General features: G+C 50.3%; 6 protein-coding genes across 6 annotated transcripts; 4 read left to right on the top strand and 2 right to left on the bottom strand.

Moving 5' to 3' along the window:
• Positions 1-815: 815 nt before the first annotated feature.
• On the top strand, positions 816-1,618 carry COL26b_009980 (uncharacterized protein; the record flags this gene model as incomplete). The annotated part of the gene is made up of 2 exons (XM_053182694.1): positions 816-1,202; positions 1,265-1,618. The coding sequence occupies 2 exons, from the start codon at positions 816-818 to the stop codon at positions 1,616-1,618; spliced, it is 741 nt and encodes a 246-aa protein (XP_053033328.1).
• Positions 1,619-2,112: 494 nt separating this feature from the next.
• Positions 2,113-3,177, top strand: COL26b_009979 (uncharacterized protein; the record flags this gene model as incomplete). The annotated part of the gene is made up of 1 exon (XM_053182693.1): positions 2,113-3,177. One exon carries the CDS (start codon positions 2,113-2,115, stop codon positions 3,175-3,177), a length of 1,065 nt encoding a protein of 354 aa, XP_053033327.1.
• Positions 3,178-3,919: 742 nt separating this feature from the next.
• Positions 3,920-5,668, top strand: COL26b_009978 (uncharacterized protein; the record flags this gene model as incomplete). Its single annotated transcript, XM_053182692.1, has 3 exons — positions 3,920-4,150; positions 4,206-5,443; positions 5,497-5,668. 3 exons carry the CDS (start codon positions 3,920-3,922, stop codon positions 5,666-5,668), a joined length of 1,641 nt encoding a protein of 546 aa, XP_053033326.1.
• A 4,499-nt stretch (positions 5,669-10,167) lies between these two features.
• Positions 10,168-11,550, bottom strand: COL26b_009977 (uncharacterized protein; the record flags this gene model as incomplete). The annotated part of the gene is made up of 2 exons (XM_053182691.1): positions 10,168-10,890; positions 10,948-11,550. 2 exons carry the CDS (start codon positions 11,548-11,550, stop codon positions 10,168-10,170), a joined length of 1,326 nt encoding a protein of 441 aa, XP_053033325.1.
• A 4,690-nt stretch (positions 11,551-16,240) lies between these two features.
• COL26b_009976 (uncharacterized protein) lies at positions 16,241-17,063 on the top strand (the record flags this gene model as incomplete). The annotated part of the gene is made up of 2 exons (XM_053182690.1): positions 16,241-16,326; positions 16,586-17,063. 2 exons carry the CDS (start codon positions 16,241-16,243, stop codon positions 17,061-17,063), a joined length of 564 nt encoding a protein of 187 aa, XP_053033324.1.
• A 5,365-nt stretch (positions 17,064-22,428) lies between these two features.
• COL26b_009975 (uncharacterized protein) lies at positions 22,429-24,197 on the bottom strand (the record flags this gene model as incomplete). The annotated part of the gene is made up of 2 exons (XM_053182689.1): positions 22,429-23,148; positions 23,211-24,197. The coding sequence occupies 2 exons, from the start codon at positions 24,195-24,197 to the stop codon at positions 22,429-22,431; spliced, it is 1,707 nt and encodes a 568-aa protein (XP_053033323.1).
• Between the last annotated feature and the right edge of the window lie 1,153 nt (positions 24,198-25,350).

Below are 25,350 nucleotides of genomic sequence, written 5' to 3'. Positions count from 1 at the left end.
TAGAGGTCTTAATAAACGCCAAACACCGGCGCTAAATAAGATTATTCGCCTGCCGGCCCCCATGTCCTGCCACGCAAACTGACAAGCCCGCTGTGGGGTAAAAACATCCCGCGGTTTCGCGTCGAGGGCGAATCCGAGAGACATACCCCGGCCACCGTTAGGGAAGACGACAGTGAGGCCGAAAGCGTCAAAAACGACTGCCGATCGCTGAGGCTCACCGGAACACCCACCCTGTTCGTCTGAAATTGGGGGGAGATCTGCTATGCCATGTGGCTAGGACGAGCGGAGCTGTCCGCGTTGGGGGTCTGATGGAACCCTGGCTTGCTTTGACATGGTGGCTTCGGTGCAAAGATGTGGCGGGTGAGCTTGTCCTTCGCCCGTCTCAGTCTTTTGCATTGTGTCTTGTTGCATGCTTTCCCATTCTAACAGACCTTGATCGTCACGAAGTGCCGGCGTGAAGTTTCTTGATTTGGAGAAATTTCAGCTGCAGTTGCAAGACTCGGCCGAATGGGCCAGATGCGAGTGGTGGAATGCACGGCTATGGGCCCGGAACGGCATGATTGTGAACTCACGATGCGAATCTGGAAGTGTTTTGTTGCATTGAACATCGTTCTGGGCTTCTCTCCCCCGAGACACTGTCGTCATGCAGATGCGGAAGGAGGAGATATGAAGAAAAGACCCGACATCAGTGATATGGTAGCAGTTCATGTTGAAGTTGATGAGTATAAGAAATCAATGTATGCCTGGCATATCATCTCAGGAAGCCAGACAGCACACCCGCTCAAGCCAGCAAAGCATCCATCACCACCTTCACAATGAAGTCCGCAACTCTTCTCCTCGCCCTCGCTGCCTCCCTCATCTCAGGCTCACCCACACCTCGCGCCGCAAAGGACCCATACTTCTTCCTCATCGGCGACTCCACCGTTGCTGTGAACGGCGGCTGGGGCAACGGCTTCCTCTCCTATCTCAAATCGCCCGCCGAGGGCGAGAACAGAGGCAAGTCCGGCTCGACCACTGTCTCGTGGAAGTCCAACGGCCGCTGGGACTCGCTTCTGCAGGGCATCAACGACACCAAGGCCGACTATGAGCCGATCGTGACTGTTCAATTCGGGCACAATGACCAGAAGGTCATGGAGCTGGATGAGTTCCGTGCGAATTTGATTGACATCGCTGCTGAGCTCAAGAGTGCTGGAGCTACGCCGGTGAGTATTTCTGTTATATTGCCTGATGTAATGCAATGGATGATCATGACTGACGAGGAAAGATTTTCATCACTTCGCTCACTCGCCGAACCTTTGAGGATGGCGAGGTGGTGCAGAACCTGCACGACTGGCGCGGCAAGACAATCGCTGCGGCGAAGGAGAGCAAGATCAAGTGGCTCGACTTGAACATGAAGAGCACCAACTACGTCAACGCCATTGGAGAGGAGAACTCAACCGCCTATAACCTCGGTGGCTCTGATCGCACCCATTTGAGCCCGGCGGGTGAGAAGGTGTTTGGAAGGATGGTTGTTGACTTGCTGCTCGAGAAGCGGACTGATCTTGCTGGATACTTTGAGGCGGACGAAGAGATTACTAACGCTATTGCCAACGGAGAGTTTACGGATGGTGGCTTGTGAGAGCGCCATTGCGGCAGCGAGCAAAGTGTGGCTCAAATTGAGCATGAGGTTGGGGCAGCAGGTTGAGCAAGGGTGGCTTTGTTTCTTGCACATAACTCTTGAAGTTCGGTGTTCTGTAAATAGGTTGATGAAGGAAAAATAGCATCAAGTCAATGTCTCCCAAGCGTAACGCAAGTGGCAGGTGAACAGATGGAACAGGCCCAATAGTGTGTTCAATTGAGAAAATTCAAAGTCAGGTTGCCAGAAAAGAGCAACTATTGCCGGTACCCGACTCCATGGTTCGGCATCGTGCGGTGTGGGACAGGACCCGAGCATCACGATACTGACGTCCCGATTGGGAAGGTCGTCAATGATCTGCGGAAGGATGTCGCGATAGAGAATCGGCGAAATGAGGAGGCTGGCGGTGTAACCCCGCAGGGCGAGATGACAAAACAAACACCGCAGCAGGTCGGCTCTTCGTCTACTCGCAAGTTGAGTGTGTCACTTCATCAATCATGTTGAGCACCTTCCTCTCGCTCAGCTTCGCGGCACTCGCGGTCGCGTCGCCTCTCAATCCAAAGATCGGCATTTCATCGCGGCACGCCAACTTGACCTGGGAGATTCTTCCCACAGGAAGCAAGCAGCAGTTTCGAGGATTGTCGCCAGTCTCGGACAAGATCGCCTGGGTTTCTGGCACGAATGGCACCGTCCTGCTTACCACAGATGGCGGCGCCTCATGGTCATCGGTAGGACCTTCACTCGCGCCGGAAGATGCAGAGCTTCAGTTCCGCGACGTGCAAGCCTTCTCCGCTGAGAAGGCCGTCATCCTGTCCATCGGCGAAGGGGCGGATTCACGCGTGTACATCACCAATGATGGAGACGCGTCCTGGACAGAAACGTTTGCGAATGAAGAGGCTGCGGCATTCTTCAACTGCGTCGACTTTGAGGATGAGGAGAGAGGCCTTGCGGTTAGCGATCCTGTCGATGGCAAGTTTCGATTGATCGAGACGGTGGATGGAGGAAAGTCCTGGGAGATTGTTGAATCCAGTGGAATGGTACCTGCGTTGGAAGGGGAGTTCGGCTTTGCTGCCAGCGGGACGTGCATCTCAACCGCTGCGGGTCGGTGGCATCTTGCTTCTGGTGGTGTTGACCCCGGCAGAGTCTTTCGAAGTGCTGATGGACACAACTGGGACGTCTCGGGAAGCGCAATTGCGGGTGGCGCATCGGCTGGCGTCTTTTCGGTGCAGTTCAAGGACGAGCTCAACGGCATCGCGGTCGGCGGGGACTTCAACGTTGCCAACGGCTCAGCACACACCTCGTCATGGTCGGAAGACGGAGGCGCAACGTGGACGGCGTCGGAGGCGTTTCCGGGCGGATACCGGTCGGGTTCATCATGGGCTCCGGGTCTTTGTAATGTTGCGGTTGCGGTCGGACCATCCGGATCAGATGTGACAGTTGATGGCGGGCGGACGTGGAGGACGTTTGATGCAGGGTCGTTTGACAGTGTCGAGTGTCTTTCTGGGCGCGTCTGCTGGGCGTCTGGATCTGGCGGAAGGGTCGGAAGACTTTGGTTGAAATGAGAAGGGGGATTCGGGGTAGATAAGCTTCGAGAAGTTGGTGTTACATATTACCCCTGAGAATCAGTCGATTGAGAATATGAACGAGTCAACGTGTATGAATGAGCATAAGCAGCTCTGAAATATCATGTTTCCTCGTATCATGGAACATGATTGACGGAGCTGTCCCCTCTGCCCCTCGATGCATAGCCAGTTCAGTGGGAAAGACTGGACACCCAAGAAGTAGATCTAGCCGAATACGGCAAGGTTCGAGACACCAAAAGCAGTAAACCTCCCCCAGACTTTGGACATCTCTAACAGTTTAACATATGCCTCGGGTGATGAAATGTTAAGAGCTCCGGATCCGAGAACGATGACAGACACGGCACGTACCTGAAACAGGTCACAGCGTGCTTCGCTTAAACCGCCAACTCCCAATCACCAGCTGCATTCAGGACCGGGGTTCCCCTCCAGGGAGGGCAGCTCGTCTCTTAGCGCGGACGGGAATGCAAGCTTGAGAGTCCTTCACAGCGCCAGAGCGTCATTGACCTGAAGCAAAGAAACATTACCAATTGGCGACTCCTGATCGGTAGCGGCTGCTTGCTAAACTCCGACGATGCAACTTAACCTCCACCAACCCTTCGCTCCCTCTCTGGACTCCAGATGATCATGTTCAGGACGACTTGAGGAACAGAAGCGATAACAACGACGACGACAAGCTGAAGTAGAAGCTGCCGAGAGGAAGCAGACTAACCGACTGCCCACCATGGCGGGAAGCCTTCACGCCTACATCACCGACTCCCTGACGCCCGGGCGCGTCTTCGGATCCCTCTTCTTTGTCTTCGTCACGCTGCTCATTCTCGACCACACATGGAAGCCTACGTACCCTGAGAACATTCCAGTTGTTGGCCACGGCAAGGGAACTGTCGCGCGGATCAAGAACTTCTACTACTACATCTTTCGATACAGAGACTGGGTCATTGAGGGGTACCAGAAGGTATGTCACAGGCCATCTGGCCATGCGACAAAGGAAATGCTGACAGCAAGCATAGTATAACAAGCAGAATCGCGCATTCGTCGTACCCGCCGCTGCGAGCAGGGCTCCCGACATCGTCCTCCCCCGATCCCTCACGAAATGGCTGCTCGAGCACCCCGACTCGATCGTCTCCGCCCACGAAGCGCACAATGACGTGCTATACAGCGACTACAACTTCCTAGGCAAGGTCTATGCGGACGACGTCTGGCATACGCGCGTGATCCACAAGAGTTTGGCGCGTCACCTTAGTACTCTTGTCCCGGGCATTGAAGAGGAGGTTGCTGTTGCCGTCGACGAGGCGTTCGGTACCGACACTGATAACTGGAAGACACTGAGTCTATGGGATGCCTGGTTGACCATCGTTCCGCCTGTAACGAACCGAATGTTGGTCGGCGACACGATATGCCGAAACAAGGAATTCTGCAAGGCCATGGTTTCGTTTGTAGACCAGGTTATCCTGAACTGCTTTGCCATGCACATGATCCCGCAGATCATGCTCCCCATCATTGGGCCCTTGATCGCGCTACCCAACTGGTGGCTCTGGCGCAAGGCGGCGAAGCATAGTCTGCCCGTCATTAGGAAGCGACTACACGACATGCAGAAGAAGGAGGCGGGCGATCCGGAATACGACAGCTGGGCTGCACCGGAGGACTTTATCACATGGGACATTCGCATGGCCAAGGCTGAGAAGAACCATTTTGAGCTGGACCCCTACGTTATCTCGAAGCGCTTGTTGCCGATTCAGTTTGCGGCAATCCACACGACAGTCATCACTGGTCATAGTATCGTCCTTGACCTGCTAGCATCCGACCCAGCAAAGGGTTACATCGACGGCATCCGAGAGGAGGCCGCTAGGGTTTTGAAAGAAGAGGGCGGGCAATGGACGAAGAACGGGTTGTCAAGGCTATATCGACTGGATAGTGCCATCCGTGAAAGTCAGAGGTTAAGCAACTTCAGCTGCACCTTGATGGAGCGCAAGGTTGTGGCAAAGGAGGGCATTACCAACGAGCAAGAGGGCTGGCATCTGCCCAAGGGCACTTTCCTCACTGTCAATCTTGAAGGTCTGCACCACGATGACGAGCTCACGTCTAACGCTTTGGAATACGACGCCTTCAGAACAAGTCGAGAGAGGGAAGCATACGAGGCCAAGCCGCAAGAGGAAAGGAACTTGGAAGAAGGACTGAGGTTGAAGAACCTAGGCATGGTTACGACCAGTGATGCCCATTTGGCGTTCGGCCATGGAAGGCATGCGTGGTGAGTTGGTTCCGCTGTCCTCGCCGAAAAGTCCGAAGACTAATCCCTTACAGTCCTGGGCGTTTTTTCGTTGCCCACGAACTCAAGATGGTTGTCGCCAATCTGCTGCTGAACTACGAGCTGAAGACCCTGTCTGAAAGGCCGAAACCCCAATGGATCGGCGTGACGGTTGTCCCCCCCGTTGAAGCAAAGATTGAGATCAAGAGGAGGAAAGGCACAGTGTAATATGAACGAACCTGGTCACGATTTATGATAGGAATTGGCGTCAGGAAGGACTGGATACATGTATGGATAGGTACGCGTATAGGGACGCGAATAATTTCCGACCTATCGCTTAATCATCGCTATCTGAGGCCTCACTGCAGCAGGACCCCGGGTATGCATGGTCTTGGTCTCAAAGATTTGCAAAATATTCTAAGGCTTTTCGTTCACGTCTTCGCACGGGAAGTACAAACATTCTTAGATCAAGTACATTGATGGCGTGGACACGTTAAATGGCGGTAGCTCCTCCGGATGTCTTTCAGAATCCAACATTTTCCTTCGCAAGTCCTAGAGACTTTTGACGCAAGTCCAGCTGAAGCATCTTCCCGTGTTTGAACACTCCAACAAAACTACATTTTAGACCTACCCCAATGCTACCAATTATTTCTAGAACTAGCGAATCCCTGCCTCGACCATGCACGCCGGGTCCTTCCCTTCGTAGTCCGGGCTCTCAATTCCTCTTTGCCTCCTTAGCTCTCTCGGTGGTCGCATCGGATTTGCCAATTTTCCCCTTGTGAGCTGGATTACTCCACGTCGCCCTCCGTTTAAAATTTATTTGAGTCTCGCTTGGTTGATAAGTTGGACTTGGTTGCGCTCGCACTGCCGGGTTCTTCTTTTGGCCTACATTCCCGCCGCAGTCGGATACTTGGAAACTGAAATGGCCCTGCGGACTGAAACGGTTGGCGCGAAAGCCTTCGGCCTTCCTCGCACTATTTGAGTGAAATGTCTCAGCCCTTCTCAAGGGCCCGGGGACTTCTGTCGAACTAGGAATCATCTCTGTACACTAGACTAAGGATTCCAAGTGAAAGTAGAAAAGTTGACGATGAATGGTATTACATAAGGAGTCGAAAAATCGAACAAAGTTGCGTCGTCAGGAAACAAGGAAGACCGGAGTGGAGGTCTGAAATAAAAGCTGGACAATACGCGCCGGCTTACTTAACCTAGGCAAAATGCGCCAGATCACCATGCATGTGACTAGCCTCCAATTGTCTTGTGATACACACCCTCAGTGCCAGCGGGCGTATTATCTTCCCAATCAGGATAGCCTATATGCACTTTATTTAGGAAACCAGGGGCTAAACAAAATATATGGCCCCTTTTCTGCCGGTTTTCTACTTCATATGAACGCACATTTTCGGTATCTCATAACGCCGAGGCGAGCACCAGACAGAGGAGGTACAAATTTTGATAAGGTATGCAACGTATCCTAGACAAGGCCTAGAACCGGTGCCGGAGGTACATGTGACGGGGATTCTTGCTCAATATCTCTCCTAAACAAACTGCACCTAGTAAGGCTTGGATATGACCGTCTATAGTTCGGATTTGAAGGGTTACAAGGCCTGCAAGGCGTAAAATGAACCAATACGAGTTTTGAGAGACCAGTGGATAATCCAGAGTCACAATCTTTCTTCTTAAGTGGAAGAAAGATCAGTGAAACACAGACCTCTTTTATATACTCAGATATCCCTTCATCTTGCGCTGAGCGGGATGTGTTAGAAAGGCTTCTTGATCCATGATGTATTTCAAGACCAGGGAAACGGTTTCCGGACCGACGATATAATACAGGTTGATAACAATTTAACGCTCAATTCCAATTGCCTCGCCTGCACGTTTTGTTGGCGGAGAAGCGAGGCAGCCGTCTGCCTCATGCAGCCATCGGAGCCAAGACCTGAAAGCGTGCCACTGTATTCCATGAAAAAGCCTTCTGACGGTTGACCAATCAAATAGAGGGTTGATCTTAACCTCCCGTAAATATCGCACATCTGTCACGGGCATCGATTTGCGAACCGTATTGCAATTCATGCTGAACATTTTCAAGCATCCTAGTTCATGCGCTTCGCTTTCTCAATGACATGAGACTAACGCGGCATAAAACCTTCACATTTGCTGCTTGAACAATATCTCGAAGGATGTAACGTATCACATTTTGTCACAAATGCTCTGCTTCCGCTAACATATAGTTGTTCGAAGGCCTGTATGTCGCCTATTTCTGTTGCAACGCAAGCCGAGTATGTTTTTATTGGAATGAGTTATTCATTACATTTCTAATCCAACATTTATTGAAGTCGCCTCTCCTCGTCTATGCGACCTTCAACAGTTATATCAACAAATGCAGTAGGGTCTGATTGGAGCAGTTGAGCAGGTAGTTATGACGACCTGCATTCTCCCCTGCAAAGTAACGCCGCCTTTGTAGATATGACAATGGTATTTCTTCGACTAGCTGGCTCGCTCTCTCGCATCCAATTCCAACTATACTTTCGTTTAGGTCGAGACATTTCCGTCACGCAGGTTTTGAGGCCGGGTCACCCGCAGTGCATTCTGGGAAAAAGCCCTTTCGTTCAGGTATGAATTCTGGCCATATACCTCCTCAGCGTCCCCGCCGTAATTCTTCTTTGGGTTTCTTCTCCATCAGAATCACTGTCTCTGTCATTGTCAGGGTGGTCTGGACGGTTGCTTCGTCTTCGTGGCTGTCGGCGTTGGAAGTGTGGTTGTGCTTGTGGCTGTCCGGTTGGCGGTGCTTCTGCCTTTCGTGTGCAGTCCCTTTTCCTCCTGGCGTCCCCTAAGATCTCTCTCAGACCCGGAATCGGAGCGTCCAATGTATATTCAGGAATACTTCGAGGCACAGCAGTTGATATGCTTGCCGATCCTGACTGGTATTGTCGAATTCGCTGACTTTCCCCGGTTTTTGAGGAATACCCATTATCGACATTGACCGTATTCAACTTCTTTTCATCAGTAGAGGTAAGTCGAGAATTGGTAACAGATGACGCCATGTTTGCAGCGCACCAACGGACCGGGCGATAGATTGATCAGGATCGTTGTGGCGGCTAGTAGTCGAGTCAACAGTTTTGAAAAGGCAAGAATGGCTTTGTATGGGCGACACAAGCTCTAGGGGCTGCCAACCTCACAGATAGACAAGCGAGCTTTTATCAACTCAGGCTACCTCCTGCGACTCGAAAGAGAGAACCGCATCGCCCTACCAGTTGGCAGATGCGGGAGCCTGACCAGGTTGTAGGGTGACATCCACGGTAGGCTATGTCAGCAACTCTGCATGTAGATATTCTTGCTAACAAATTAAGTGTGCTATGCGACAATCACCTGATAGCCCCAAGTGGCTGTGACATATCAACACCAACTGCATGAGGATGCCTTGCCAGCGAGCTAGGTGCAGCAGTGTGCAGGGATATTTGACCACTCCGCCCCTCTACAGCCGCCGACAAGCCTGGTGCGCGAATTTCCAACGAACACCTCATATTTGTGTTTGGGAACCGCAGTAAAGGTCACAAAGCTGCAAACACCATGTTAGACCGACCATCGACAAGTTCTAGAACAGCGCGATCGACCACTTGCAGTCAAACATCAAGCCGGCCGCCAAGCACCATCGCTTATGAGAAGCCGGCGGATGACGAGGTTCACCAAAAGCCGTGGAAATACATAGGATACAAAGGATACTCCGACTTCATCTCCTCAGAAGATGATTTCTTCCTTCTCCGACGGTTTGATGAGTTGAATGTCAGGATTGCGCTCGCGATGCAAGATGAGATCTCGCAGCTTGAGGAGGAGCTTGAAAACGTAGATAAGGGCACGATGGCGGCAAATGCCCCAGACTTCAACAATGGCACATTAAGAGGAGATATTGAAGGACGTTCTACTTTGATTAAAGAAATTTCTCAAAAGTTGAGACATTACAGTGCGTAATTCCAATGACCCAGTTGCTTGACCCCCTCACTGATAGTTGTTAGATGAGCTCATCCTTCAACAGTCTGCACTAAGACGGTATTCAAAGGCTCCAAAGAGAGATCGAAAGAACCTTCAAAATTGGCATTTCAATCACGATTACGCAGCAATTGCGCGCGAGGAGCAAGCTTATCTGGAAAAAGAAGATCTCGTATCAGTCGCATACACGGAAAAGACTCCTTTGAGGAAAGCCATCGATAGTTCCCTCCGACTCAGAACACTGTCAGTATGGAGGCATCGAGAAGATGCAACACCCAGCTACGATGCCCCAGAAGTATCTTACTATTCGGAAAAACGCATGAACGCATTTGCATCGGCGATGATCATTGCCATTGGAGTAGTCATGCTTCTGACACCCATCTGGATTCTCCAAGCTATGGGGGATCTTAAGGGAAACCTTGCTGTAATAACCGTATTTGTCTTCATATTCCTTCTTGTTTTATCTCTAGCCATGGTGGCCAAACCCTTCGAAGCTCTTGGAGCCACTGCAGCGTAAGTTATCTAGCCCCGACGAGCCCGCGCCCAGCTGACAGCAGTCCAGGTACGCAGCAGTTCTGATGGTGTTCATACAACTTGGCTCATAATAGCGGTAGGAGATTGCGCCGATTACTTGTACAAATTTCGACAATACCGTGTTCAGTAAATTTGTAAACACGCTTGTATAATTACAGAGGAACCTGGTTCACGTCCGACAAAGCACGACTTTGTATTGTCTCGTCACAGTATTAACTAGCTATTAAAGGAAGACTCGCAGACTTCAATCCGATACTGTTTGCTGTGATGATGGAATCCCCTGCACCGGTAGACTTGACGATCGCCAATAGTAGACCATGAAATGCCTGTCGTTCTTTGGACGTAAACGCTGTAAAGTCCCCCGGATGTCCATTGTCTGTGGCAACGATTTCGCCCGGCCCAGATACCACCGACATCGATATCATGTTATTTGCCAACGGTACCACATTCCCGTCATCGTCCACAACCTCGACCGTAACAAATGAAACGTCCTCGCCGTCAGCCACAATCTTGTCACGGTCCGCCTTCAGTCGAATTCCAACAGCGTCGCCCGTAGTCCTGACGGTATCATTTGCCCATTCCCTGCCATCCTTGTATGTGACAACGTGCAATTCTCCCGACTCGTACTTCACGTCATCCCACTTGAACCGATGGAAACCCGGGTCGCTCTCGCGAGTTCTTCGACCTTTTGACTCGCCGTTGACAAAGATCTTGGCCTCATCACCCGATGAGAAGACGTGAACAGGTGTAACCTCCCCAGTTCGGTTCGGCCAGGTCCAGTGAGGAACTATATGTGCCATTGGAAAGTTGGGTCGCCAGCGAGCTTGGTACAGCCAGAACCGCTCCTTTTTCAAACCAGCCAGGTCGACTATTCCCCAGTTCCCACTTCGGGTGCCCTTGTGGTAGTAGGGTTCCCCGATGTAGTCCCATCCTGTCTATACAAAGCCACCAGAGACAGAGACGTACGGGTGCTCATCCTGAGCTAGAAAAACCCGATCGGGCGATGACCCAGCTTGGGCTGTGTACAGCTCGTAGGCACTAACGCCCTTCTCGTTCGGAATATCTCCATATGTGCTGTTGACTGGTGCACTGTTGTATGGCGTGACAGGAAACGAGAAAGACCCGCGGAGACTGAGAGATGACGCATATTCACTGCTCGTGATGACCCTGTCGGGAAAGGCCTCATGAAAGGCATCGTATTGGGGCGTCTTCTTATTCCCGGTCAGGTACTCGTACGCTGGGCCATACCTGATGCCCTCACCTTGGTAGTTGATGCTGATGAGGTCCAGAGTCTGAGCCAGCGACGAGTTCGGAGAAGAAAAGTTGATAGCCGATGTGGTAAGTCGAGTTGAATCCTCTTGGTCACAGATGTCACGTAGGTAGACTGAAATCTCTGCCGCGCCCTCGTCATCGCTAGACTGTTCCTTGACCTCGTTACCGTAGCTCCATAGAATGACTGATGGGTGATTTCGATCTCGTCGGATCAAAGCGCGCAGATCAGGCTCTCGCCAATCCTCGAAGATGAGGTGAAAATCTAGATCAGCTTTTCCTTCAACCCAACTATCGAATATCTCGTTGATCACCAGAAAGCCCATCTGATCTGTCAAATCTAGTAGCTCGGGTGCAGGAGGATTATGTGATAGTCGGATTGCGTTGGCACCCAACTCCTGCAGTGTTTCGAGTTGTCTGACTGCGGCTCGATGATTGTAGGCCGCTCCTAAGGCTCCGAGATCGTGATGCTGGTTGACACCTTGTAGATAGACATGCTCGCCATTGACGATAATTCCCTTATTCGGTTCGAAGACCACAGAACGGATGCCAAACCTGGTTTCATAGGAATCCAGGAGCATGGATTGCCGTGTATCTCTTCCAGCATACAATGTAGTGACGACTTCATAGAGACTGGGCTTTTGCGATGGAGGTGGTCCCCACAGCTTAGGACTGTTGATAATCACGGAGGAGTTGGTCTCAGTGTTATTGCCAGCCAAGTCGAGGGTCTGCCAGGGAAACTGTGCCACGGGCTCTGGTCGTCGTTGACCATTTGCGGAGTCGAGCTCAAAGACTTCGCTGATGATGGTAACAGTGGTTTGTGTTTCATTGGCTCCCACAATAGAATCTTTGAATGTCTGGATTGTGACCGACAAGTCAATCGTGGCCGAGTCTTTGGAAACATCGCGCGAGGTGACTTTGGTGCCCCAGTGACTAACGTGCACGGATGTCACTGTCGTCAGCCAGACGTTGCGATAGAGACCGGCGCCTGGATACCAACGCGACGAATGTCCAGCAGGATTCTCCGTGCGGATTGCTAGGTGTTGCTGCCTTCTTTCAAATATGGTGAAATGTTCAGGCGGAACGAGTTGTATCCAAATGGCCAACCCCCAACCAGATGGCCATTGACCCACACCATTGGGTAAGACATGCCGCCATCAATGTCCAGGTAGCGAATTGTGTCGTTGATGTTGTCTCCGATGACCAGGTCTCGGCGGTACCAACCTACACCATGAACCGGAAGTTGACCCATCGCAGCTGGAATGATCGGGTTACTGCCAGTTAGAAAAGGCAATTTGATAGCCCAATCATGAGGCACCGTGACGTTTTCCCAGTTCCTATCATTGAATGTCGGAGATGCAAAGCTGATATTCACTGCCGGCTGTGAATCAGGACTCTGGTGATGATTGGTAGGGTCGGCGATGAACTCGTTCGCGATCGGCATGATTCATGGCTTCAGCTCGACCAGTTCATCACCGTCGGCATCCGGACGACGTTCATACACAACCCCATCTAGAATAGACTCCGAACGCCAAAAGCGCCATCCAGCATGCAACCTCGTTCTCTCTCGAGTCCCTGAAAACGACACCGGCTTATCGGGTTCTTCGCCGTCAGGAAACTGAGTGTTGGCAATCCCAACTAGAAGCCATAAAATGATGCTAGGTCTCAAGAGCATTTTGAGGCGCATAGAAATGAAACGAGAGAAATTCTGCAAAGTGGATGATGTTCGATGACTTGCTTTCGCCGACAGATCAAACAATTTGATACTAGTAAGGACCCATATGTGCTGTGTACTTATCGAAACAGTACAACGTACCTAGTACTACCTCGCCTCTTCATACCCCGAGGAACACTGTAAGCAACTCAGTTTTCCGCCCTCATACAATAGTGCCAAGAGTGTGGTTCTGAATCTGGACAGTAGCACTGGCCAGAAGAAGAGAATGCGGGGAAACTGCGGCGATGCGACGATCTCTAGTCCTCATTTGACTTGGTTGACTTCTTATTAGCCGGTTCCTTTACGCCGCAACGTTGTATCCATCTGGAATGGTACGAATGGTATCGCTCATTTGATGCTAACCTTCGGGGCTCGGACTAATGCGCGGATCAATGGATCTATCCTTCTAGCTTGGCCCAGCACCCTTACGGTACGACTTCTATGGAAGACAATATGTTCTATTCTATCTAACAAATATTTTTGATGTCCACCGCACTTTTGTCCTGGTCCGCAACCAGACGAAGTCCAAAGGTTTTACCCGTAGTTGTGACCATATTGTTTATCCATTGCTTGTCACACTCATATGCAACACCTCGTACCATAGTAGCGAGGTCCTCGTGAAATCTCGCGAAGCTTACTAGTCCATTCATAGTACCATTTCGGATGGGAAGGAACAAATTCAAAATCAAGTGCTGGAGTGAATCAGTGGATAACAAGGGTTGGCAGGTGCTGATTATTATCAAGACTGGGCAAAAACATTTCTTGAACGATTTGAATACGTCATCCAAGGCTAAGGAGTCTCCTCAATCTCCCTCTCTCATTCGAACTCAAAAGCCATATCATCTAGCCCGGCGTCCGTCACCGTGATAGAGAAAATTGACTTGCCAGCCTCGCTTGCCAATCTCTGGGCGACACCACCAAACGGACAGCCCATTAGTGTTTTCCATCCCGTCTCTCCCTCAGTGACTCTAACGGTATCAGAGGAGCCTGCTTTGCGCTGACTACGAACGCTGGCAATTGCATCTTTCGTGGGCTGGTTGACAATCCAAGAGAATTCGACAGTGACCATCTCCCCCGGCTCCAGCCCGTCGTCCTTCCAGAGTGCCATCATGATTTCGTTGAGATGTAACCGGTTTGGCGTGCTGTCGTAAGCGTTCCACGCCGATTTGGCTGTAATCTTGTAGTCGAAAGAGTCTACAACGACTCGAACGAGAGCTTTCTTCCCATTTTCATAGCCATTTGTAAAGACCGATTTGGCTAATGCAGAGTCCTGTATGGTGTATGCCGCATTTCCCTATGGTAGGAAGCATTTGGTTAGAATCAGAGAAGCTCGAGGATCGGGGTCTCTGACATACGAGAATCTAGAGAATCGCGAGGTCAGTAAGCGATCAAGACCGCATCATAAGTGCCACACGGAAAGACGAGAGGCGGGATGAGGGGGCTTAACTCACTGCGCCATAAGTAGATTCCAAGAGGAAGCCAATTGCGAGCCATAGGCCGGGCACAAAGCTGGGACGCATTGCGACTAACTAGAAATAGATACAAAGCACAGGTAAGTGGCTGAGTTATGTGGACGGGTCTATCGATGAAAGGCACATGCAGGACTTCCTCCAGCAGCTGTATTTAAATACCTGTACTTCACATTGGCCATTGTCGATTTGGTTAAAATTAGAATACCAATCTATTATCTTCAGCCCCCAAAGCTCCTGAGCCATCTTGCAAGATTAGTAAACACGCCGCCCTGGATGAATTATCTAGATCTCACTTCCCAATGACTAATTTCGCCGAGCATTGTGTCAGCCTCCTCTAATATACATAGATCATTTGTGTTAAGACGTGAACCTTAGTTAAGAGGCGGTGCCGAAAACAAAGGGAAAAAGGACCATAGCGAGCCTCCTGGATGGCGAGATTCACTTGATAGCTGACTCGCTCTGGTGTCATGAGCAGGTCCGAGTATATGCATAATAATCCCATGCGGATAAAAGTGGGATAATGTAGGGTCATAAGTCGATGGAAGAAGCATGTTTAATGAATTGACGTCCCGCCAAGTTATCCTTCCCGGAGATTGCCACGTTTCAACTCTCTTTGTCAATGAATTGAATTGTTGTAATAAGTTCGGAGTAGTCTTGCCCATTGCCCGGAGTGGTCGGGGCATAAGATTGTCCGGAGCGCTCGGCCGGACACTCCCGTCTCGCCGATTTAGATTCAATTAGATTAGTTGTCCCGTACAGACAACATGGCACGCTGTTGGTCCACATCAACATGACCGTAGATGCCCCCAAATCTGATGCAATCACGCAGAGGGAGCAGATATGGTAAATGGGGATATTGAAAAGGCCAGAGACATTATCAAGCGGCGATGCAATTGAATGAACCGCCGTTATCAATCAGACATGTGCGCGACGCAAAAGGTGGATTCCAGGTCGGAGGGAGTAGAAGAAGCACGCAATCGAGGACTTCGAGCCTAGCGCGAAACACAACAATATCAGGACACCTAATTATGTACATGACGAGCATCAACTGCGAGTAAGCCACTAACAGGCAATCGCTTACTGATCAATGTCTTTACCTTGGCATGCTCTTCGGCATCGGCCTCCGTAGTGTTCCGTTTTCTCTCCGGGTGTGGCTTATGCGTGGGAGATGAGGAGCGGATGGGATCTATTGGGGGTGCACTCTGTGTTAATAGAAGTCAGGGATCTGAGTCAATGACTTAGCCACAACGAAGAAAACGAAAACCGATGAAATGCATGGGATGAACATCTAGAGATACCAAAAACTCAAAATGTATTCATGTAAGTCTCATGGAAATTGAGACGAGTCCAAGAGGCGTTGAAAGCCCAGCCGGAACCTGTTGAGGCTGCGAACAGCTGCGGGACAAATAATTCTGATGACACGATGAAATCAACGGAAGTTGTAGCGAGACTGGATCGCAACCACACAAATTCAAACTCTATTGCTGTTCCCTGAACAGTTATTAATAGTAAGTCACAACTGTGCAGCGAGGCTGGCAATTTCACTACGCTTAGCGACAGCATCAACGCTCCTAGGCATAGCCGTCAATAAGAAATACTCTTTAAGACATAACAAGACCATACCTCAATTTAAGCCTAGAAAGATCAGACTTGTCTTTAACCTCAGTTTGACTGCGTCTGACAACACAATGATGTTCCGAAACTTACAACCGCTTCTTGGGTGTCTGCTCCTTCTCAGGTGCGTGACATCGTCTGTATTACCACGTGCTGGCGACGATGCCGGTGGTCACAACTGGATCGATCACGATAAGGTTGTGCCTTTCACACAAAATGCCTCCCCTGGATTCGATGGCCAGCTTGAACTTCGCTTCAACCCCAATCTCTACGTATCGGGAGGCTGTGACCCTTACGCAGCTGTAGATGGTAGCGGAAATCTTGGGTAAGCACCGCACTACCGCTATTCCATATGCTTTGCGAGAAGCTGATCTAGGAGAAAAGTGCCGGCTTGAGACCGACTGGAGGTGGAAGGGACGGCTGTGGCGACGGCAAAGGCGGCCAAGTGTACGTCCGCCGCGGCGTAAGCCAGGGCCGAGTGGGCATAATGTACAGCTACTACTTTCCGAAAGTTCGGTGGGCGAAAGGGAACGACAACGGCCACACACATTATTGGGCTAGTATTGTTGTTTGGATCAACCGCTGGGGATGCGATGTTGACGATGCAACCTCGGCCTGGCCAGTTGGCGTCTCATTCACCACCGACCACCTGAAATGGGGCGTTGCAAAAGCTGGCGATATTACATTCAAGTCTTCTGGCGTTGGCGTTGATATGCCCACCCGTCCCCAGATCCAAATTCACGACAATGCCATGGCACCTTTCACCGGCGCCGATGGGGACAAGATTTATGGGAGGGACGTCATTGGGTGGAAATCCCTTCCTGATAATGCTCTTCAAGCGCTATCTGACGTTAAGTACGAGAAGACTGAGGTGCCATTTGTCGACGCCAACTTCCAACGCCAGTTAGACGCCGCATACCAAGAAAGCTTCTACGGCGGGCTTTTCGATCAGCAAGGCTGTGTTGAGGAGGAGGCTTCACCAGCAGAGGAGTCACAGTCTCTGCCAACGGCGCAGGCTACAAACCCTGTGAGATTGTAAAACATATGTAGAGTACACAGGAGAAATTGCAAGCAAGAATATTACTACAAGAAGAACGAGCAGACGACAGGTATATCATCCAATTTATTCATAAGGATTAATTCACATCCGGGACATTTGCCGTTGAAGCATCATGTCGTGAATTCTGGAATAAGAGCTGGGTCAGAGTTTTGTTGAACCTATATTTAGATACTTCTATCTCAGGAACCCAATGAATTTGCGTGAAACCCTGACTTGACTTGCTTGACTTGTTACTAACATGACGGATTTCCTCGCGCCGCAACGTTGCATTCACCTGCGATCGCACTGGACGAACTTGTCATTCGATCCCAACCTTCGGACTAATCCGCAGATCGACGGATCTATCCTTGAAGTGCCTCTTGCTAATTCACAAAATGCGCCGTATCCTTTCATGACACCCTAGCAAAGAGCGACTGAACACTGATCCGACCAACATCAAGCTAATTGCGAAGAAGGCAAGCTGGTCATCTTCTTGACCGAGCGCCTATAAGCAACCTCTTCTATGAGAACAACCAGTTCTCAGCTACCTACCGAGATTCCGGAAGCTAGATTGCAGAAGCCAGACTCGAGAAGCTAGAAAATGATCTAGTAGCCCAAAGGCTTCTTAAGACACGGAAGCAGGGACGTACACATGGAATGAGATGCATCAGTCATGCTATAACATCAAACAGAAGACACCACTTTGAGCACAGCAGACGCCCTCACCACAAAGATGCTGAGCAGCCGGCTTCTTCAAGATTGAACTTTGACTCCACATTGATAACATCCGGAGTGGAGAGCCCTTTTGGAACCCGAGGAGCTTAAAGCTTCTCAATAGCCTTTACCAAGTGCTTGGCGCACCTCATCGAATGGCAAATGGATGGTCGGAAACCTTGATCCGTTGGGCAGATCTCACCGTCCCGTGAATGACAAGTTTCATCAACCCACACCCGGTGGAAGATGGTGTGGCTGGCAGAAGTCCCAATAGCGAAGCCGAACAAAGCCCGTGGGGCTTTCATCTCGGCCGAAAGAGAACAATGTCTTTCATACAGTGTCCCTGCGTAGCAAGCGATGCTCTGTGTCAATAAGATCTGTGACGCAAAGGCAGGAACTTGCCGAGCAGGGCAATTCCTCGATGGAAACATGCAAGATCTACGCCGCTCAGACACTGCGCCATCAATCCCCTCATTAGCACAGGCACCATGGCGCTCCTAGATCCGTCCGAAGGATCACAAAGCGATCCCGAGACGGACCGTTGGCCTAATTGATACAGGCCATAGGATACTCGAATGACTCGTTGACCCAAAACCTTATGCAGTGTTCGGAAGGGAACAACTTCCAACGTGGGAAGCACGCAGAGCAGCTGAAACCCGCGTGCCCGTCAGTGCGGTCCGACCTCGTTCTTAAATGTATTTCTCTTTGGCCCCGCCGTCCCAGTTTCGGAGATTATTGTTCGTCTGGGGCAGATAATCGACTCCCTTTCGATCGCGAACGTCGAAACAAAACGAAGATACGAACAGACGGGGGGCCCGACGCACCCCACGGAAGTTCTCCGAGAGAAAGGATCCACAACGGCCGTCGCGCGCCGTCCCGTACGATTGGGAATGCCCCATCGCCACGCGACCTTCGAATCATGGCGCAGGTTCAGGGAGCCATTGGTGACAAGCTTTCAGAGGCCGACCGCATCGCCATCACGGCCTTGGCGACCGCGGGCATGTACAATGCGATTGAGATTTACGTCCTCATCTTCACAACGTTCCGACGACGACGCGGCCGGTATTTTTGGAGCATGCTGGTCGCCAACACGGGGATTCTGTTCCACGCGTGTGGGGGCCTGGGTCGATTCCTCCAACCACATAAGACGCCGATACCAGGGTCGTTTGCCCACGTTGGCTGGTACATGATGGTTACGGGGCAGTCGGTCGTGATGTGGTCGCGGCTACATCTGGTGGTCTACAACCGATTGACGATAAAGCTGGTCCTGGCAATGATTATCACAACGGTTTGCTTGGTACACATACCGCAAACCGTATTATTTTCGTTGGTTTGGTCAGGGATTGATACACCGGCGTGGACGAAGCGATTCAGCGTCTTCGAAAAAGTGTCGCTCATGGTTTTCACCGTACAAGAGACCATTATCACCGCGATCTTCGTACGAATGGGCTTCCACAACTTCAAATCATTGTTCGAATTCAAGGGCCGAGAAGCGAAAGTCCTGCTCGGCTATCTTGTTGCCATGTTCATCCTCGTTTTCCTTCTCGACACCGCACTCTGTGTGCTGGAATACATGGACTTTTTCGTGTTCCAGACCACAAGCAAACCGCTGGTATACAGCATCAAGCTGAAAGTGGAATTTGCCGTACTCAACAAGCTGCTTGCTTTCACCAGGTTGTCTTCCTGCAATAACTGTCATGGGCTGGAAGACCTCGCCGTCGCAAATCAACCGAAATCATCAACATTGAATACGAGCCTAGTGACGGATGCGGCGACTACAACAGCAGTTGAGCGACCCCACGAATGACATAAAGACATCGTCAACTGCTATGCGTGCTATGGAGCAACTTCGGGTATCACGCAATACATGCGAGCAGTGTCAGTTGATCCATAGACTGCATTTGTCTTGGCGAGGTCAGCGAGTGTAATGCGTTTTATGAGCTTAAGGTCAAGCCGCTAACAGTTGTGTAGATAGTTGGCCAGATTCCTGCGAAGCGTTTTAGACACGCGTCAGGATTTTCTTCCTGCTTCAGCAGACGGTGGACTTGTTAGGAGACGGACGAACACTTACTGATGAATGATTGAATGACAACAAGATACCCAATTAGAAATTAGGACGCAGTTAAGGAGACGCATCAGTGTATTAGCGTAGTAATGAAAGACATCAACTCTGTTCGTAGTTTGACTTTTGTGAACTCTACATGCTACTATTACAGCTCGCGCTGAAGAGCTTGGGCTATCTATGAGGCTTCACAATCTTATTTACCTCTGACTTTACACTGTGGATATCTACCTGTGAAATCACCTGCTCAACCAATCGTTATTCTTCTCTGCGTCTTTTGCTCGGCCTTTCCACTTCAGACCTGTCTCCGATCTCATTATCATCGGACTTGTTTCCGTAATCCCTACCCCCGGATCTCTCAACAACGGACTTGATACACTTTGCAATGCAGTTTGCAATCGCTCTTGCCACCGGTGGAGGCTGGGCCGCTATAACATCCTCAAACTGCTTGAGAGGCGAACCGTAGAACACAAGATCGTCTTTGAAATGTTGGATTCTCGCGATCTCGCGAACGGTCAAGCAGCTCTGACGTTGAGAATCGCCTGCATCTTCAGGGGATAAGTGGCTGAGATCGAAGGACGGAGATATACGAAGGCTTTCGATCTCCGAACGCCTGATGATGGTGTTGTGGTTGTAGACGTAACTTGGTGACACGTTGCTGCCCCCCAATTCCCCAGATGGGGAGCATATGAACTGACCTCTTACCTCCTCTGAAGATTCCGTCTGCCTTGGGTTGAGGAAGCTCAGGTCTTTGATGAGATCGGTTATGAACGTGAACTCGTCATCCTCAGTCCGATGGGCTGTGAGCTTGATGGGTACAACGGCCAAGCCAGGAAACCGCGAAGCAACGGTATTCACCAGGTACCGCTGACGGGCGCAGCCGAAACTCTGCAGCGATGAGATGTTAACACATACTGTCTCACCCTTTTCGAGAAGTTGAAAGATTGTGGACGAGAACCGTTCAAAAACATTGGGGTGAAATGCCCCAGGTAGCATTTGAAGCACCTGAAAGTCCGGGTCAAAGTTTGATTTCATGATGGAGTCCATGATGTCAAGTGGATCGAGAAAGCTCTCCTTGAGCTCGGGTTCAATCCTGGGCTTTGAGCATCGGTCAGTGTTCCGTCCTGCCACTAAGGAAACTTTGATCGGGTCCCCTGCCAGCAAGTGAGGGGTATCCAGAGTTCCAGAGCTCAAGTCATTGAAGAGCTGCTGAGGAGAACCATCAAAAACGGGGCAATTTGGATAGCGCACCTAGATTGACAAGTTAGGCGGGGCTTTTCCACATATGGTTAATTTATACGCACTTTCCAACTGATGCTGTGCTCTGGATCAAACCCAACAGCTGCGAATGAATTGAATCCCGCATCCGCAAACCCCTCCAATGGGCCAAGAACGTTCGGGGTGAAATCGAAGACACTGACTGGGGATGAACTTGAGAATCCCTTTCGCTCTGGCCGTTCCTCTCGGGCTAGGTGCTTCGGGATGATGGGTGTGATCGTAACGGTTTCATCGCTCACTGACCTAGCAAAGCGGCAAGACAACTCCTTCTTGGCGTCTTCTTCTGTCGTCGAAGATCCGTCCACCTTGGCTGGGACGCATGAATGTGTATGGCAAACAGGGCGATACCTGACTCTGAAGCTCGTGCTGAAGGCCTTGGCAAATGTGATGTCCTTGATCATGACAACCTCGGCGTCGCTCTGTTCTCTCATATGTTGTACAGACGAGAAGTGCAACATCAAATCGCCAATCTCAGCGCTATCATCTAGTTTCCTTCCGCCTCGGAAAAGGTATTCTTGCCGAAGAATCGAGAACCTTATGACGCTCAGATGACGTTCTTCGACACATCCTGCGCTCCCGTCGTGAACATCGTGCACCCAAGCGATATAATCGGGATAACACTGAGAACTGTCTCGGATTTCATAGTATCGGTCTTTTTCGAACTCAATATCCAGACGACTGTCGTAAAGGCTAGATTCCAGAAACATATCCATGTCATTTCTCTAGGCATCAATTAGAAAAGCCACCAAATGTGTTTCCTCTACTTGTACTCACCTCGCAGTGGCACAATGTTCGTGGAGTGAGAACAATTGACCGAAGCTGAGGAAACTCCTCATTCTGCCAGATATGCTCAGAGATGGCCTCCTCACGAGCTTCCATTCCTCTATCAAGGCCCTCTTCCACCGGCGGGTCGTCACGAGCCTGTGGTGTAGCTGAGTAAATGTCTCGCTCCGAGTAAATGTCTTGCCCCGAGTAAACGTCTTGTTCTGAGTAAATGTCTACCTCTGACGATTCGTTGTAGTATGCAGAGTCCGTTTCCATCGATACATCAATGTCAGACTCCGTCTCCAAGCTCACGGACTGAGAGCGACCGCTTGGAGACGTAATGGGCATGGATTTATCCAGGGGGCGTACACATTGAGGAGGAAACGCCGTGAACGCTTTCTCTCCTTCACGCCAAACCATTGGAAAGTAATCCTCATTTGCGTCGAGATTTGCAAAGAGGATGCAACTTTGCGACAGCGGGACAGTCTTCGAAAGGCAATGGCATCTGGCATTCGACAGATGTTCTATGTGCGACTTATTATTAGCTCATGAGGCAAGAATGGTGTGCAACATAACTGTGTTGATTATGAGGTCTTCACGTCTTGTCTCACAAGTGCTGAGACTATGGAGTTTGACGTTGCAGACCTTCCTCTCGAGGTAGTTCCTGGACACCAGCTCGTAGTTGTTTCGGAGCCAGTGGACTTGAAGCTCGCAAGCCTTGGAAGTCGTTGAAACTTGGACGCCTCTGGGGGTCTGCCGAATGTACTCCCGAGCCTGGCGTCGTAGCTCGATGGCTTTGGAAGGAGAAATGTTGACATAGTCCCGTATATGGTTCATTGCAAGCTCAAGCAAATCTTCTACCACATGGTCGCAGTAGAAAATGTCGTCAACGTCATCATGCTTCGCGATCTCAAAGAACTCGCATGGAGTTTCGACATGAACGGCTTCGAAATTGAGCCATCTATGATTGATCTGAAGCACCCCACTCTTCGGGTCAAAGTGCAGGTCGATGGTGGTATCAGCACCTTGTACGAATTGGAGCTGAATTCCAGAAAGTGCTGTATCCATTGCCAAAACTGACTTCAGTACACGGGAGATGTTAAGACCGAAGTAGCCATCCACATTACCAACAGGCTGGGATGACGAGAACAGACGGATTCGTTCCTGCTGGGGGGTTCGGGCGCAGTCGTATTTTACAAGAAGTCGCCACAGCTCTTTGGCCAGCTTTCGAGGCTGCTTCTTGATATCGTTCAGAATGATGCCAACCTGTGATAAATCATTCATCAGCAATCTGTCTGCATCTCGCTCTTGTACCAAGACCTTCTCACCTGATGACCACCGTCATGCCTAGAATCGGAGCCTTCTGAATAATAAAATGCGCCCGGTTGACTAGTTCTCAGCCAGGTCCAGATGCGTCGGGCCAAGATTCTGGATGCCTTCTCAGCAGAGATGATATCAACACAGTCTTCACTGAAAAGCTCGACGTAACGCTGTACGAGGTTGCCATGGTCGCCTGCCACCGCTGTCTCCCAGATATTGGCCAGCGTTTCCGCCTCTTTGTCGTGAGACGTCATTCTCTCCCGGTCACGACCAAGCTTTCCAGTCGCAAAATTGTAGCAGAATCTGTAAGATTTGCTGCCAAGAGTAGGAGCGCTCACTTTGAACCCCTTCAAGTAGATTTGTCCTGCAAACCTCTCATCGAAGACTAGGTCTCCGTGCTGCGTTCGGATCATTTTGTCGGGATCGGGGTTGCTCAAGTCAAGCGACACAGTCGTCCAGGCGCGGAACTCTTCTGCAGTGATGGGCTTGCGGTAGCCTCTGCCCGTTGCTGGATGGGAGAGCTGGATCGCCACGTCCCTGGAAGAGTACGACACCAGATCGGATCGCAGCGTTCCTCCCATTGTCTGCTGTGTAAGTGAGACCGTCTCAGAATTGACATTCTTTGTGTTAGGCTTCGAAATCTTGCAATAGAATCGATCTTTGTTGAACCCTTTGAATCCGAAGTTCCAGTTTGCAGATGTGGATTGGATGCGCACTGGGATCCCAGATCTGACCATGACGAGGGCTGCAACCTTGAATCCTTCACCATGAACGCCAGCGAACTTATCATTGTTCCTCTTCGTTGAGCCGCCGATGCTCAAATCATCCATAGAAAGGTTGGCGTTGAAGTTGGCTATCTCGACTGTTCCTGTCTTGGCTTTATGAACGATGAAGCCGACGAGCTCTCGTTGACCTTCGATGTTGCGATGCACTGTGATGCGGATTACTCCTGGCGTCGTTTCGTCCCAGACCGGCAAGAAAGATCGGGGATCCATGTCAAACGCCGCGATGATACCGTCCTTCCTATGTGGATATCAGCGTTGGCGTCGAGCAGGCAAGTACATTAGAATCTCTGACCAATTTTGGATGAACTCGCGAAACGCGTGCAGTCGTCTCCAAGACAGGACATAATTTTTGTTCAGCCTCAGTGAGTGCGTGCCTGACATCTTGAGACCTTGGTAGTCATCCTCCTCATCGGAGGAGGTCTCCGGTGAATCTGATGAGGATAACATCGGATCGGTTGTGGGTCGTTGACTGTCATCGGAAACGGATTCGTAGGGAGACGACATCATCTGGGCGCTCCTGAACAACACCTTTGCACTTTTTGGAATGCGGGCCGCGCAAAATGAAATTCGTTGTGAAATCGAAAGGCTGTTCTGAGTGGATGATTTGTTTGTCTTTGAAAGGTTGGAGAGGAGGAGCTGTGCTAAACTCGAGGTGAGAAGAAAAGTGGGCCAGGTTGACGCTGCGGTCAACCGACGAGAGCAAACAGTAACAAACATGGTCAGCAAACACCGTGACCCACTAAGGTCCCTGTTGAATGATGTCGCTTTTGGAGGAACGGGGTATTATTATGATATATGGAGGGAGAGGTGCAGCGTTAACCGAGAAAAGGATGGTGGTTGAAGGAAGTTACACGGAAAGACTGGTATCAAACTTTCGTGACTCCCCTGCAGCCTTGTCCCTCACCTGCTGAGGTGAGGTGATTTCACTGTTGCTGATGAGAAGTAGTTCGAATTTGAAATTGAACATACACCTACCCAGGGATTAGAAAGGCACAAAATACGACATGTGATTCGGAGGCTTGTTTGGCGCGGTGGAAAAAAAGTCAATGTCGTCACACAATCAGGAATTACGAAGCCGAAATACTTACCTTAATTGTAGTTGTGGTTTTATACTTGTATTCAATGCTCCTTGTGACCACTTTTACGCAGGATTTCGAAGACACGAAAGTTGGAGGCTATTATTCGGCGATGGCAACTGATCCACGAAGGTTTTGGTTAGTTGTGCTGTATGTGAAAACAAGTGCAACAAAAAAACTGTCCTTGGGATGTTCAGAAGACTTTGAGGGTGATGGCAATTTCTTTCAGTAGTTGACAACCTGTGATTGGGCGGGCTATGGGTTTGAAGAACAGACGTTCTTTAAAT

Source organism: Colletotrichum chrysophilum (assembly GCF_026319265.1).
Source record: "Colletotrichum chrysophilum strain AFK26 chromosome Unknown scaffold_102, whole genome shotgun sequence".
Lineage (NCBI taxonomy): Eukaryota > Fungi > Ascomycota > Sordariomycetes > Glomerellales > Glomerellaceae > Colletotrichum > Colletotrichum chrysophilum.
The sequence above is the reverse complement of the archived record's forward strand: the minus strand, read 5'-3'. Positions and strand labels throughout refer to the sequence as shown.